Below are 13,723 nucleotides of genomic sequence, written 5' to 3'. Positions count from 1 at the left end.
CATATGCGGTGGGTGCAGCCCTAAAAAGACAAAAGACCAAAAAAAGAAAGAAAGAAAGAAGGAAGAGGAAATGGCCAGTGTCTCATTCTGGCTTGTGTAGAGGGTCAGTGAAGGTTGACCTCAAGATCACTTTTTAAATGACAATGTCAGAGTTCCCATTGTGGCTCAGCGGTAACGAACCTGACTCGTATCCATGGGGATGCAGGTTCGATCCCTGGCCTTGCTCAGTGGGTTAAGGATCCAGCGTTGCTATGAGCTGTGGTGTAGGTCGCAGATGCGGCTCGGATGTGGTGTTGCTGTGGCTGTGTTGGAGGCCAGCAGTTACAGCTCTGATTCGACCCCTAGCCTGGGAACCTCCATATGCTTCAGGTGCAGCCCTAAAAAGACCAAGACAATGCCATTTCCTACCTTCATTTTAGATGGATTTATTAAACACATGGTTAGATGGACCCCCTGCGACCGAAAACATCATTAGCTAAAATCCCTCCAAATAAAAGATATTATATACATTCTCCTCATCTCTCTGTTTTCCCCTCCTCCTTCTCCCTCTCCTCCTGATTCCCCCCCTTTCTCCTTCCTCCTCCTCTTCTCCTCTCATGAATACCCTTCTATTCCTAGTGCATTTCCATAGATGACCCACGGACCCTTTCATTCATTTGTACACTCATTCAACAAACATCTATCATGAGCCCACTGTGTTCCAGTCATTGTTCTGTGCTTAGGGAGAAGCAATGAACAAAATAGACAAAAGTTCCACCTTTCTGGTGCTTGCATTCCAGTGGAGGGAAGCGTGAACAAACAAAATAAATTAGATAATAAAATACATTAGAAGACGGTGCATTCTAAGGAGAAAAATGTAAAAGGTGAGTGAGAGAGAAAGCAAGTGGAAATCCGAAGGAGGCTATTGCACATAGAGGGCACGGCATGTGCAAAGGCCCTGAGGTAGGACTGTGCCTGGTATACCAGAAGGCCCGTGTGGCTGGCGTGGTGTAAACACTAGGGGAGTGTTAGGGGTTGAGGTCAGAGGGGTAAGGAGAGGCCAGACCATGCTAAGGACTTTGGTTTCCCCCTGACTGAGATAAGAAACACATAACTTCCAGAAGGAGAGGCTTAGTTTCTTCTTTCTTCACCTGCTTTGCCAGCTTTTCTCTGATTCCCTTTAAGGCGTTCTTGCCCAGCCTCTGGGGACATGGTCCCTGCCTCTAGGCCCTTCCTGCAGGTTGGGGCTCATCAGCCACATGGGGTGGTGGCCTGACAACCACACGCTCTGTGCTCTCTTCCACCTCCTCTCAGCCCTCGGTCTTCTTGCAGCAAGAACCAGCACGGAATTCCCTCTGTGTTGTATCTGACGGCAACTCGCCCTCACTCCTGGTGGTCCGTTGCTCCAGCCCTGGAGAGCCCGTCCTTCCCCGGAGTTCGCTTAGACCTTGCCGCCTCTCCTGCTTGTCCGCTCACTGCCCTTCTAGCACCATTTCTCCCTGTGTCTGTCCCCCCCCCCCCTCCTCACCATGTCCCCCTCTCTTTCCCCGATCCCTTCACTCATTCCCCACCCCTCTCCTCTCCCTGTCCACACCCATGAGCTTCCCCTTCCCTCACCAGCCCTCTCTCTTTCTCCATCCAGTTAACCCTGTGCTCCTCGTTATAAGAGCCCCCCACCCCCAGTCCCTCACCATGCCAGGGTAGGACTCTGGCCCTCCCAGCATGGCATCAAGACAGAACTCCTGCCAACGCTCATCTCATTTCAGCTTCCCATAGATGCCTCTTTCTTTCTCTGCCCCACCTCCCTTCTTTCTCCTTCCACCTGCCTTGTTTTATCTTTTCTCTTTGGCAGCTGCAGAACTTCCTCTGATGGCGTCTCAAACCACAGTCTGATGAAAGGGGCCAGTCTTGTCGTCAGGCTGTAACCCCACCCAGCCCTGGTTCAGGAGGCTCCCTGCCTCTTCCTCGGCTCCACATCGCTCTGCCTCCAGCCTGGGCCTCACAGGCACACAGCCCAGGAGTCTGGGCGAGAGAAAGAGCAGATGGCCATATCGGAGGTGGCCATGGAGGCCAGACCATACCTGGGCCATTGGGCTCACACTTGGACATTGAATTTTATTTTGTTTTGTTTTGTTTTGTTTTTATTCCTTTTTATTTTATTACTTTTTAGAGCCGCACCCGAGGCATATGGAGGTTCCCAGGCTAGGGATCCAATCTGAGCTACAGCTGCTGGCCTACACCACAGCCACAGCAACACCAGATCCAAGCCACATCTGTGACCTACACCACAGCTCACGGCAACGCCGGATCCTTAACCCACTGAGCAAGGCCAGGGATCGAACCAGAAACCTCATGATTCTTAGTCCAATTTGTTAGCCACTGAGCCATGAAGGGAACGAGCTAGTTTAAAAGGAACATCAACGAGCTAGTTAGTTATTTCTGAAAGACTGCCTGAGTACTACTGAGTTTTTCCTTAAATGAGGTAAAGTAAGAATAACAAAAACAAGGTGTTATTTTTTCCAGTGAGCGAAAATATTCAATTTAAAGAAGTGTACTTTATTTGAAATTTCTGGACTTACTTATTCTGGTATTGTTCCTGAAAACACTCTTCATTTGGAGTTCCCTGATGGCTCAGCATGTTAAGGACCCATCGTTGTCATTGCAGTGTGTCAGGTCACTGCTATGGTACAGGTTCAATCTCTGGCTTAGGAACTTCTCCACATGCCACAGGCATAGCCAAAAAAAAAAAAAAAACCACTCTTTTTTTTTTTTTTTTTTAAACGGCCACACCCACAGCATGTGGAGGTTCCTAGACCAGGGGTTGAATCAGAACTACAGCTGCTGTCCTACACCACAGCCACAGCAACACAAGGTCTGAGCCGCATCTGCGACCTACACCACAGCTCACGGCCACGCTGGATCCTTAACCCACTGAGCAAGGGCAGGGATCGAACCTGCATCCTCATGGATGCTAGTCAGATATGTTGCCGCTGAGCCAGGACAGGAACTCCAAAAATACTCTTCATTTTATAAAATTATGGCCACTGAAGGAAGAATATGTTTGTGTGTGATATCAATACGTGTTTAATTACGTGTGTAATTATTATATACTTATAAATATGTCTGCATATAAATATGTATTATGTATAACAGACCACATAGAGATTACCTTCATTGGCAAAACAAGAGGTGTGTAAGTACTTAGGCTGTGAAATCTAAAAGTCCGGGAATGGCCACCCCAGCCAGAGTGCTTCTAAAAATAAGCAGCAGCAGACAACAACTAGGGTCTTAAGAGTATAGACCGAGGATTCAGGCAGACCCACATGTTAGCTCTGGCCCTGCCTTTTAGCCACTGGCAAATACTCTTTCTGAGTATGGGTGGTTTCCTCACCTGGAAAGTACAGAGGCTAATGGTCCCTTCTTGATGGTTGGTTCAGAAGTTAAGTGAATATATGCTGTCAGATGCTTAGTGTTGGATCTGGCACATAGGATATCCTATGTTAGCAGTGATTGGCATTATTTTACTATGACTTCTGCTACTGTTACCCCTACTCTGATCGGGCTTGGTGAGAGAGGTTGGAAACCCCATCACAGGAGCTGGAGCTGCCTGCTAAGATCCTTCCACAAAGCTCATTCAGGTCTTTGCAGATTATGGTTGAGAGAATGGGTGCAACAACTAGGCTAGCCACTTGCATTGTGAATTGAGCCTGGCAGTAGCTCATCTTCATGCAAATGTATGCAGACATGGAAATCAGGCTGCCTCTGCTGACTGGGCACCTATGGCCCCCCAGATAGATTGTCCAGGACTTTTTCTGCTGTGGTTGCCTTCTTCTCTGTGATAAAATGAAGCTGAGACCTTAAAGCAGATGAGGCAAGGCTCTGATGAGATACTGGGAGAACTTTGAGGAACTTTGTTCCTTAAGGCAACAGAGCCCGTGCCTAGAGATCTGGGTGTTGGGCTACAATTTTTTAAAGCAGTTAAAGTTCATCCTCTTCTCTGTGAGAGAAGACCAGCAGAGGGGGGAGGTGGAAAGATGAGAAAGAGGGAGACGAGAGGAGAAACTGTGGCCTGCACCCCAGGATGCACAAAAGTGTCTGGCTTATCATCCTAAAGACATTGGACCGTGACTTCTCTTTTTACCATTAAGCATCCCACCTCGTGTCCGTGGCCACCTCTGTAACCCAGATTTCTCCTTCTCAGGGATGCTTTGCACCACATCCAGTTTATCTGTTCCCTATGTGCACAATCCTAGCTGGCGGTGATGCTCTTAGACCTTGGAAGGGGTTCTGCCCTCCCCAACTTTTGGGGGAAGCAAGGGCTCGCTCTCATTCAAAGCAATCTGGCAGACTCTTTTCAGTTCTTTTTCAAAGCCAAAGCCGCTCAGGGAAGTGTGCGCTGGTCTCCCCGCATAGCAGAGCCAATTCCTCTAAAAATAGCTTTCTTCCAGAAAACCCACAGTGACAGTTCACTGCAGATTTTCCTCGAAACTGAGCTCCCACCAACAGCACTGTTCTTGCTGCTCCCTGTGGTTTCTCTGAACCCACTCCAGCCTCCAGCAGGGATAGATTCTGGGAAGAGCCAGAGGCCCATGTGCTCTTCTGTTCTGTGGTCCTCAGACCACCCTCCTGGGTCCTCAAGGTTCAAATGGGAATCATCTGGACCTAAAACCCCAACATATCTTCTTTCTTTCTTTCTTTCTTTCTTTCTTTCTTTCTTTCTTTCTTTCTTTCTTTCTTTCTTTCTTTCTTTCTTTCTTTCTTTCTTTCTTTCTTTCTTTCTTTCTTTCTTTCTTTCCTTTCTTTCTTTCTTTCTTTCTTTCTTTCTTTCTGCTTTTTAGGGCCGCCCCTGCGGCATATGGAGGGTCCCCGGCTAGGGGTCAAATCAGAGCTGCAGCTGCTGGCCTGCGCCACAGCCACAGTGATGCCATAGCAACACCGGATCAGAGCCTCATCTGCAGCCTACGACACACTCACGGCAACACCGGATCTTAACCCACTGAGTGAGGCCAGGGATTGAACCTGTGTCCTCATGGATACCACTTGGGTTCATTACTGCTGAGCCACAGAAGGAACTCCCCCTAAAGCCCCAACTTAATCTCTGTCCCATCTTCTTCCATGTTTGCTCTATGTCCCCAGTGTCTCATGTCCTCGGCTGTAGCCCCCAGTGACATCCAGTGTCTCATGCCCTTGGCTATCGCCCTTCAGTTTTAGGTGATGAGAAAGTCTGTGGGTGGGCTTCAGTGTCAAGCCATAAATGAAAGCATCTAGAGAAAAAGTAGCCCCATTTCCACCTGGCCTCACCTCCACTCCCCTGTTTATCTGGGGTGGGGAGGCAAATAATGGTTTACCTGCTTTACAGAGCAAACATGCCTCCGTGACGCTAGACACGAAGGGATTTTTTTAAAGAGAGAAGTTTGAAAAAAGAGAGAAAGAAAGAAAAAGCAGCCAATACAACAAAAGGGCTGGAGGACCCTGGAAATCATCTCTGTCTAGGATTCTTAACATGTTCTGAGAACCCTGGGTTTCTGAGGCTCTGCCATGTGGAAGGAGCGGCGATGGAGTGGGATAGGGCCAGGTGGGATAAAGAGAAAACCCATCAGGCAGCAGAATAATTCAGAGCAGAGCCTTGGGATCGGTAGTCCTGGGTCTGAATCCCGGTTCTGCCTCTTTGGGTACCTTTCTTGACATGTCATGTTTCACTCAGCCCCCATCTTTGCCAAATGGGGCTCATCATATCTATTAGAGAGTCTCCGTGAAGATTAAATAATATAAGATAATCGTGTAGAAAATTAGCATCACGTTTGAAAGCTCCTAAATGGAATCTAAAAAGAAAAAGCTTAGGCACATGCCATAGAGTTGACGTGATGGAATGCTTTCATCGCAAGTTCTCATTTTTTTCCCAAGGTGATGATGACAAAGATTTCTCCGTCGGAGGCATCTGGGAATACGCATAGAATAAGAGCAAATTTGGCTCTGTGTCTGCACCTCTGTTTTCTGTAGGCAATGCCAAGTATTGTGCAGAGCTGGCTAGGTATGGCTCATGTCGTATAGGCCACTTGCCTCATCTTTATTATTACAGTAATAATGGTACTCTCTTGTTGAAGGGATAAAATCTGCCAGTGCATGAGGAGCATAGCATCCGATATATTAAAAACCTTTAATAAGTGGTAGCTATCCATCACTAGCACGACCCCTATTCCAACCCAGTTCTAGAACCTCCTTATCAGGCGACTTGCTGCCGTGGCCCCGCACTAGCTGTGTCCCCGCCACTCTCTCTGGCATCATGTCGACTTATGTATTGCTAGAAATACATTGTGTTCAGTCGCATGTTTGCAAATGACAGATCATTAAGGAAGCACTGAGGAACTAGGGCAAATCAATACAGAGCGCAAATGGCTGAAATCCCCATCAGATGTTCCCATTGTTTTTACTGGTGCCGGAAGATGCTCAGATGTTTGATTTGTATGTTTGTTTTTATGCTAGTTCTATTAAATCAGTTTGCAGCCTGAAGAATGTTTGCCAGACAAAGAAAGACACATGTGCCAGGGATGAGAGACCAAAAACAGCCGCTGGCTTCAGACACATCCTTAAGTGTGACAGTTCTGGCTGATGCTAATGCTGCTGTTTGTCCTTCACACTGAATTTTTGTCCCTGGGAGTATGGATCTTTGCATGCTTGTTCTAGACGGTGTGAAACCCACCAGCGACTACCTGCTGCGTGGAGGTGGCGTGTGTGCGCCCACACACGTGTGCGTACACACACTCCAGACTTCCTCCCTTGACCGAGGGGCCGGTTTTTCCCTGAGGATGAGTGCCAGTGACTCAGGGAATAGAGACGCCTCAGCTCCAAATGGTTTTCAACATAGCTTAGTGACCGAGAGTCCAGGCTTTCAAATTGAACGAGCTTGAGTTTGAGTCACGGCCAAAGCTCTCCCTGGCTTCATGAATTTGGGCACATGACTTAACATCTGTGCGCCTCAGTTTTCTCATGTTTAAGGTGGGAAGAGTGCTGTCAATGGAATATGCTTCACAGAGGTGTAATATCTAAGTTAGATGAGTCATGCGAAGCTCTTAGCCTAATGCCTGACTTCCAAGTCCCTGATACAGAGTTGCTTGTGTTGCTGTTGCTTTCCATACCTTAGGTTGACATTCAAAGTACACTGATAAACTCTGCTGTCCCCAGGGACAAGGCTAACCCACCCCGTGTCTTGGCCTTGGCCCTCCGGAAGGGGTTGGACGTGCAGCTGGTACCCCCTGCCGCCTAAGAGGCAGAGAGGCTGCAGAGATAAAGACCATCCCCAGAGTGTGTAGGAGATACAGCGACATTCCCCCCAGGGGTAACAGCCAGGATGGGACTTCTTTGTTCTTTGTTCAAAACCACACCTTTGTGCTCTGTTTGCATATTTTATGCCTATTGGCATCTAGATTCCATCTGCCCTCGACTCCTGCAGCCTCTTTACAAAGTACCTACTTCTGTAGAGGCTGCCTGACGTCTCAGAATGAGCCCTGGGCTCCTCACCCCTTCAACTTTTCTGGGACTTTAGGAGAGCCCACTCTAGTCCCTGGGCCTCCGTTTTCAAAAAGGTAGAGAGGCAGTGTATGCAGTGGATCCGAAAAGATGCCCGTTCTGGCTTACAGGCTCTGTCACTTTGGACAAGCTCTTTGATCCCCCATAGGTTTTATTTTCCTCGTTCACAAAATGAGGCCAACACGGCCTGCCTCAGAAGTGTAAGGCTTAAAAGAGAAACTAGAAATTAACCTGATTCTGTAAACAGTAGCTCTTCTTATTGTGGTAGCAATCAAATCTGGTTCTGTGATGGGCCAGCTTGGGCTGGTCTCTGTCGCCAGATTTTTTTTTTTTTTTTCCTTTTACAGCCGCATTTGTGGCATGTGGAATTTCCCGGGCCAGGAGTTGAACCAGAGCTGCAGCTGAGGCCTACAGCACAGCCATAGCCATGCCAGGTCCGAGCCGTGTGGGTGACCTACACTGTAGCTTGCAGCCACGACAGATCTTTCACCCACTGAGCAAGGCCAGGGATCGAACCCACATCCTCACAGAGACAATGTCAGGTGCTTAACCTGCTGAGCCACATGGGAACTCCTATCACCCAATTCTTAAACTTCTTGGGGACAGGTATCTCATCCTACTCACAGACTCACCCCGCCCTGAGCTCTTGCACCCATCACTAAAGTGGAGGTCCGTTCATTCTGAACAGCACAGCCTGCCAGTTGACCTCACACCCGGCGCTGTCCTGGCAACGATAGCTCCTCTTGCAGAAGCTGAGGGGTTGCCATCGTTACAAACAATGGCTCTCTCCAGAGGCATCCTCCAGCTGCAGCCCCTTGCCAAAGTGGCAGGTGAATCCAAGGATTCCTGGAGAGCGTTTGCCACCTGACTGGCAGCCCCAGGGGCCCATGGAGCCACTGCCTTGGCTCAAGAATCCCTGCTGAACTCTGCTCAGCTGGAAAACGAAAATGTCCTTGGGACATTTCTGTCGGGGCGGCCTGCCCAGGTCTGCTGCCTCTGTGGGTGACTCTCCAGTAGCCTGCAGCCTCTGAGACCCGGTGGCATGCTTTTGTGGCTCATCCTGAACTGACCAGTCCACTGGCCGGCCAGCCTGTGCCCACGTGCCCGCTCCCTGCCCCCTCCCATCCCACAAAGACTTTCTTAATAGACCGTGGAAGTCTCATTTGTAGACTCGATTCATCCGGCAGCTGAGAATGATCTGTCCTGATGCTGCTTCTCTCCTCTCACCCTCCCTTCCTCCTTCTCCCCCCTCACCCCCTTCCTTCAGCCTAGAGAGTGATTTGTCTGTGTTATGGGTAGGCTTGACAAACCATTCCACATTAGCAGCTGAGATGTTGTTTGAAATGGGAAAATTGCTGGCAAACTGCTCCATTAGTGGTTCCAGTAACAAATACTCTGTTCCCCCCAATGAAGATGAGATTGCAGAGGCACAAATTAATACGGCTGTCTCCCCTATTCTGCAGCAAGGATTACTCTTCAAGATGAATGGGTTCATCCCGGCCAGAAATGTGCAGCCACAAGATGTAGCCTCCGAGGGAGCCAGGGCCTCCTGTCTCTTCCGTCTGCTCCCCCAGCCCTCCCCCCAACCACCGACACACACACTCCATTTTTTCTGCATCTTCCCAGCTGAGGGTTTGGGGATCATCTGTGCCAAATGAGGAGGTGATGAAAAGCTCCACACCTCGGAGGGAAGGGAGATGGATGAGGAGGAGCTGCTGAGTCCTCAGCCTGGACCCAGCCATCATTCATCACCTCCAACAGAGGCCCCGCCTCCCGCTCAGGCCTGATTCCCACCACACCTGTTCTCGGTGACGGGGAGTCATTTGAGAGATGAAAGCATAAGGAATGAAAAGGCTTGGAGTTCCCTCTGTGGCGCCGTGGGTTTGGCGGCCTCTGGGAAGCGCTGGGATGAAGGTTCGATCCCTGCGGGCTGCGGCTTGGGGTCTGATCTCAAATCTGATCCCTGGCCCGGGTATTCCCTGTGACATGGGGCAGCCCAAAAAAAAGAAAGGAAAAGAAAATCAGAATGGAAGGGCTCGCTCCCACCCCCCACCCTCGCCCCCACGGCTCCTTCTCTCCCACAGAAGTTCTGGGCCCTGGGCTTGCAGCATCTCTTGTTGTTTCCAGAGCAATAGAGGAAGCATTTCAGCAAAGTCCGTAAGGCGGTAAAGTCACAGCAGCCCCGGGGGAGTGGTCCAGTCAGGGCCTCTGGGGCCCTCGGAGCCAGTGTGATGAATGTCAGGCTGGGAGCCCGAACACTGGGAGGCTGTTTCTCTACCATATCGGCACAGCCAATTGGAGAATCCAAACAAATATGGACTCGTTAGGGTGTAGACCTGAAACTAATATAAAGTTTTATGTCAATTATACCTCCATTTAAAAAAGAGAGGAGGAGCCTAGAAATGAAGTTAGTCGCTGTCGTCCCTGCCTGTACAGCACGGCGGCAGCAGTGCAGTTGCGTTTTTACCTGAATGGTGACACGCTTCCATGACAGACAGGCACTGCCATCTGCGCATCTCTCTCTGCTCCTCCTTCCCTGTATCCGCTTGACTTTGTTATTGCTCTGGTTACTTCCTACAGCATTTTCTGGAGACAGCAGCTGCCCCCAAAGACGGCTTCCCATAGGCAGGAAGCACATATCCTCAGAAGTCATCCTTTCTGGGTTTCTCCCAGGAACATTAGACCTGGGACTGACTGGGTGCTCTGCACCCCAGGACATGCGTCTCTGGCTTTTGCGCAGTGCTCACCAGGCCCCCCTCCACCAAGGATGGGTGCCCCATGATGGGAGAGACCACCCGGAAGCCACCAGCCACCGCTTGTTGACAAGTGGATGGTTAATCGACTCTTCTCTGCTCTGTTTCTCAGACGCCTGGAACAGAACTCCATCAAATCCATCCCTGCTGGAGCCTTCACCCAGTACAAGAAATTGAAGCGAATGTGAGTTTCCCCTGGGGTGAAATGAGCCCAAATGTTTTCACTTGCGGGAGGGGGTGCCCAGATGAGGGGCTGCATCGCCATCCGCGAGGGGGTTCGGTATCAGACCCAGAACGTCTCCCAAGCCTGGCAGGAGGGTCCAGAAGTGCCATTCACATGGGTTTGGGTACCTGTGAAGTAAGGGCCTCCCCAAGCAGAGTGAAGTCAAATTATTTGCATGGGGGAGTTTCCGTCGTGGCGCAGCAGAAATGAATCTGACTAGGAACCATGGGGTTGCAGGTTTGATCCCTGGCCTTGCTCAGTGGGTTAAGGATCTGGCATTGCCATGAGCTGTGGTGTAGGTTGCAGATGCGGCTCGGATCCTGCGTGGTTGTGGCTGTAGCATAGGTCGGCAGCTGTAGCTCCAATTAGACTCCTAGCCTGGGAAGCTCCATGTGCTGTGGGTGCAGCCCTAAGAAAAAGCAAAAAAAAAAAAAAATTATCTGTATGGGAGATGAGCCTGGGTTGGCCTAAACCCATCTCACCCTTTTATTGTCCCCTGGCTTTGGGGATATGGGCCAAAAGTAGGCGTTTCAGTAAAGCTGTGACAAGGGCCCTGCCTGTATCAGTGCACAGCACCCTCACCACCACCCCCGAGCACCGTGCACACACTCATCTAACCAGTTCCTAGTCGCCGTCCAGCGTGTATGAAGAACCAGGCTAGGATCTATGGCTCAAGGGCGAAGGAAAACGAAGTCTGCTCTCGTGGGGCTTGCATATTCAAGTGGGAGAGCACAGAAAACATAAATAAATAAATGTCAGACATTCATCAGCACCAGAAAGTCAAACTAAGGAAGGGAAGGGGTTAGCGCGTGATGGAGAGGTGGCCTCCGGGGGGCTGGCCCGTGAGGGCCCCCATGGGCGGGAGACCCGAGGGAAGGAAGCGGCGAGTCTAGAGGAGCTCTCAGCAGGGCACATGGGTGGCTCGCAGCACAGTGAGGAGGAAGGGAGCGAGTGGAGAGGAAAGTGGTGGGGGCCGTCCTGGAGAGGCAGGTCGGGGTCAGATCCTGTGGGCCCTTGAGACCCTGGCAGGGACTTTATTCCAAGTGAGTGAAGACGCCTTGGAGCCTCCCTCACCCGTGATTCTCCCCAGCATCCCCGCTACCACCGTATCTAGGATCACGCCATCACTGCGTCCTATCCGTACCTGGTGGCTCTCACGCCGGGGTGTACCTTCCTTACGGCTGCACCATTGACAGCCTCCGAGCCTCTCTGCCCTCATCCCTGCCATGGCGGCAGCATCAGCATCCCCATCACATGACTGCCACCATCACGTGACCTCACTGAGCACTGCTCTGAGAGTCACCCAGAGAGGGCGGGGTGCCCTGAAGGGAGGCTGATGGGACTCAGAAAGGACTAATAGGAGTTCCCGTCGTGGCGCAGTGGTTAACGAATCCGACTAGGAACCATGAGGTTGCGGGTTCGGTCCCTGCCCTTGCTCAGTGGGTTAACAATCCGGCGTTGCCGTGTGCTGTGGTGTAGGTTGCAGACGCGGCTCGGATCCCGAGTTGCTGTGGCTCTGGCGTAGGCCGGTGGCTGCAGCTCCGATTAGACCCCTAGCCTGGGAATCTCCATATGCCGCAGGAGTGGCCCAAGAAATAGCAACAACAACAGCAACAACAACAACAAAAAGACAAAAAAAAAAAAACAAAAAGAAAGGACTAATAGGTAGAAAGGGAGTTTGGGCTTAGCAGATGCAGACTACTGCAGGTAGGATAAATAAACCTCAAGGTCCTACTGGACAGCGCAGGGAACCATACGCCATATCCTGTGATAAACCATGATGGAAAAGATTTTGAAAAGGAATGTACATATCTGGATAACTGAAACAGTTTGTTGTACAGTAGAAATTAACACAGCATTTGAATCAACTCCACATTAATAAAATAAATTTGAAAAAAAGAAATGTATGCATAACAAAACAGAACCTTATGAAAAAAAAAAAGATTTAAAAACAGTCCAAGCATTGCTTTCATGGAGACTAAAAACCTCAGACGGAGACTCTTGTCCATTTTCCAGGCTAAAAAAAAACCATCACTTATTACAGCCCAATAATCGCAATGCTCTTTTCATTGCTCTTGCTTGCTCTCTCTGGCCTCCCCACAGAGGAGAGAGAGGGCAGGTAGAAACGTGCATGGACTTGGTCTTGTTCCCTCCGCTGGAGGCTGATTCATCGGTTTCCCTAGGAGGACCTACGTTAAAGAGGTTAAGTGTCTGCTGGCTCCTTTCATGTTAAAAATAAACACCCTCACGAAACAGTGGCATTGGTAGGCTTTACCCTCAGATCTCAGAAAGCCAACTTCCCATCTCCCTGGAAATCCAAATCAAACAAGATTTTCTCCTGGTATAGGGCCAGAAGCAGAAGCCAACATAATGCGCCAGCCCTAAGCACGTATTTGTCCCTCCCCTTGGCAGCATTCCTGCTGGAGGAGCTGTATAAATATAGGCCTTAATATTTAAAACCTCGGGCCATTAATCTCCTGCTCGTCCTGCTTCCCCAGCTCACTCTCCGGGCACCCACCCCCTCCCCCAACCAAATTCATTTTTAAAGCCCAGCTTGATTATGCAGCCAGATAGTAATTTCAGTGAAAAATGACAAGTTCAGTCACTGCCCCAACCTATAGCTCTTGCATGATTTAAGTTACTGCTCTAATTTTTTGTGAAGTCCAGGTAATTTAGAGCGTGGCTGTGTTTTACTGTCCTTTCGCCAGCCCATTGGAGTTGCCATGATCTGTGCATTCAAAATTCATAAGACCCTCTGAGCCACGACCTGGGAAGTGAATTTAATTTTTGATCACTTTTGATGCTCTTGATATTTATTATGATGTCCTCCCCGCCCCGCTTCAAGGGGATGGTGGCAGGGAAGAGAGACCACTTAAAAATGTTTCCAGCTAACAGAACTTCAGAAACCCAGACTGAAAAAAGAAAAAGAAAAATTAAAAAAAAAAAAAAGAAAAGAAAAGAAACCCAGCCTGAAGTGCAAGTGCTTGGGAGAAGTAGGGTCCTTGTGCAAACAGATTTTAACACCCTAAGTGTGAATTCCACCTTGGTTATGTGACCATTTTATCTCTAATATATTAGCACAGAAAGAAGTTTTCCCTCAATGGTGAGTGACCCACATCCTCCTCTCATCTCCAGTGACATAAACAAAAACAAAAAAACCCAAAAAGAATGTTCCCTGAATGAATAGCTTTGTCCTTGACTAGAACGAATTTCTAGTAGTCAGTTTAGTGTCAAAAAAAAA

At 49.4% G+C, this 13,723-nt stretch overlaps 1 protein-coding gene across 1 annotated transcript in view; it reads left to right on the top strand.

Annotated features, from left to right (window-relative positions):
• The window catches only part of SLIT3 (slit guidance ligand 3), a 670,365-nt gene that overhangs the window by 526,601 nt on the left and 130,041 nt on the right, over positions 1 to 13,723 (top strand). The window contains exon 10 of the mRNA XM_047784155.1: positions 10,372 to 10,443. Coding sequence (XP_047640111.1) covers positions 10,372 to 10,443 — 72 coding nt within the window. The remainder of the gene's footprint in view (positions 1 to 10,371; positions 10,444 to 13,723) is intronic.

The sequence above is a fragment of the Phacochoerus africanus genome, chromosome 1 (genome assembly GCF_016906955.1).
Source record: "Phacochoerus africanus isolate WHEZ1 chromosome 1, ROS_Pafr_v1, whole genome shotgun sequence".
NCBI classification, from domain to species: domain Eukaryota; kingdom Metazoa; phylum Chordata; class Mammalia; order Artiodactyla; family Suidae; genus Phacochoerus; species Phacochoerus africanus.
This window is presented reverse-complemented; position numbering and strand designations above follow the sequence as displayed.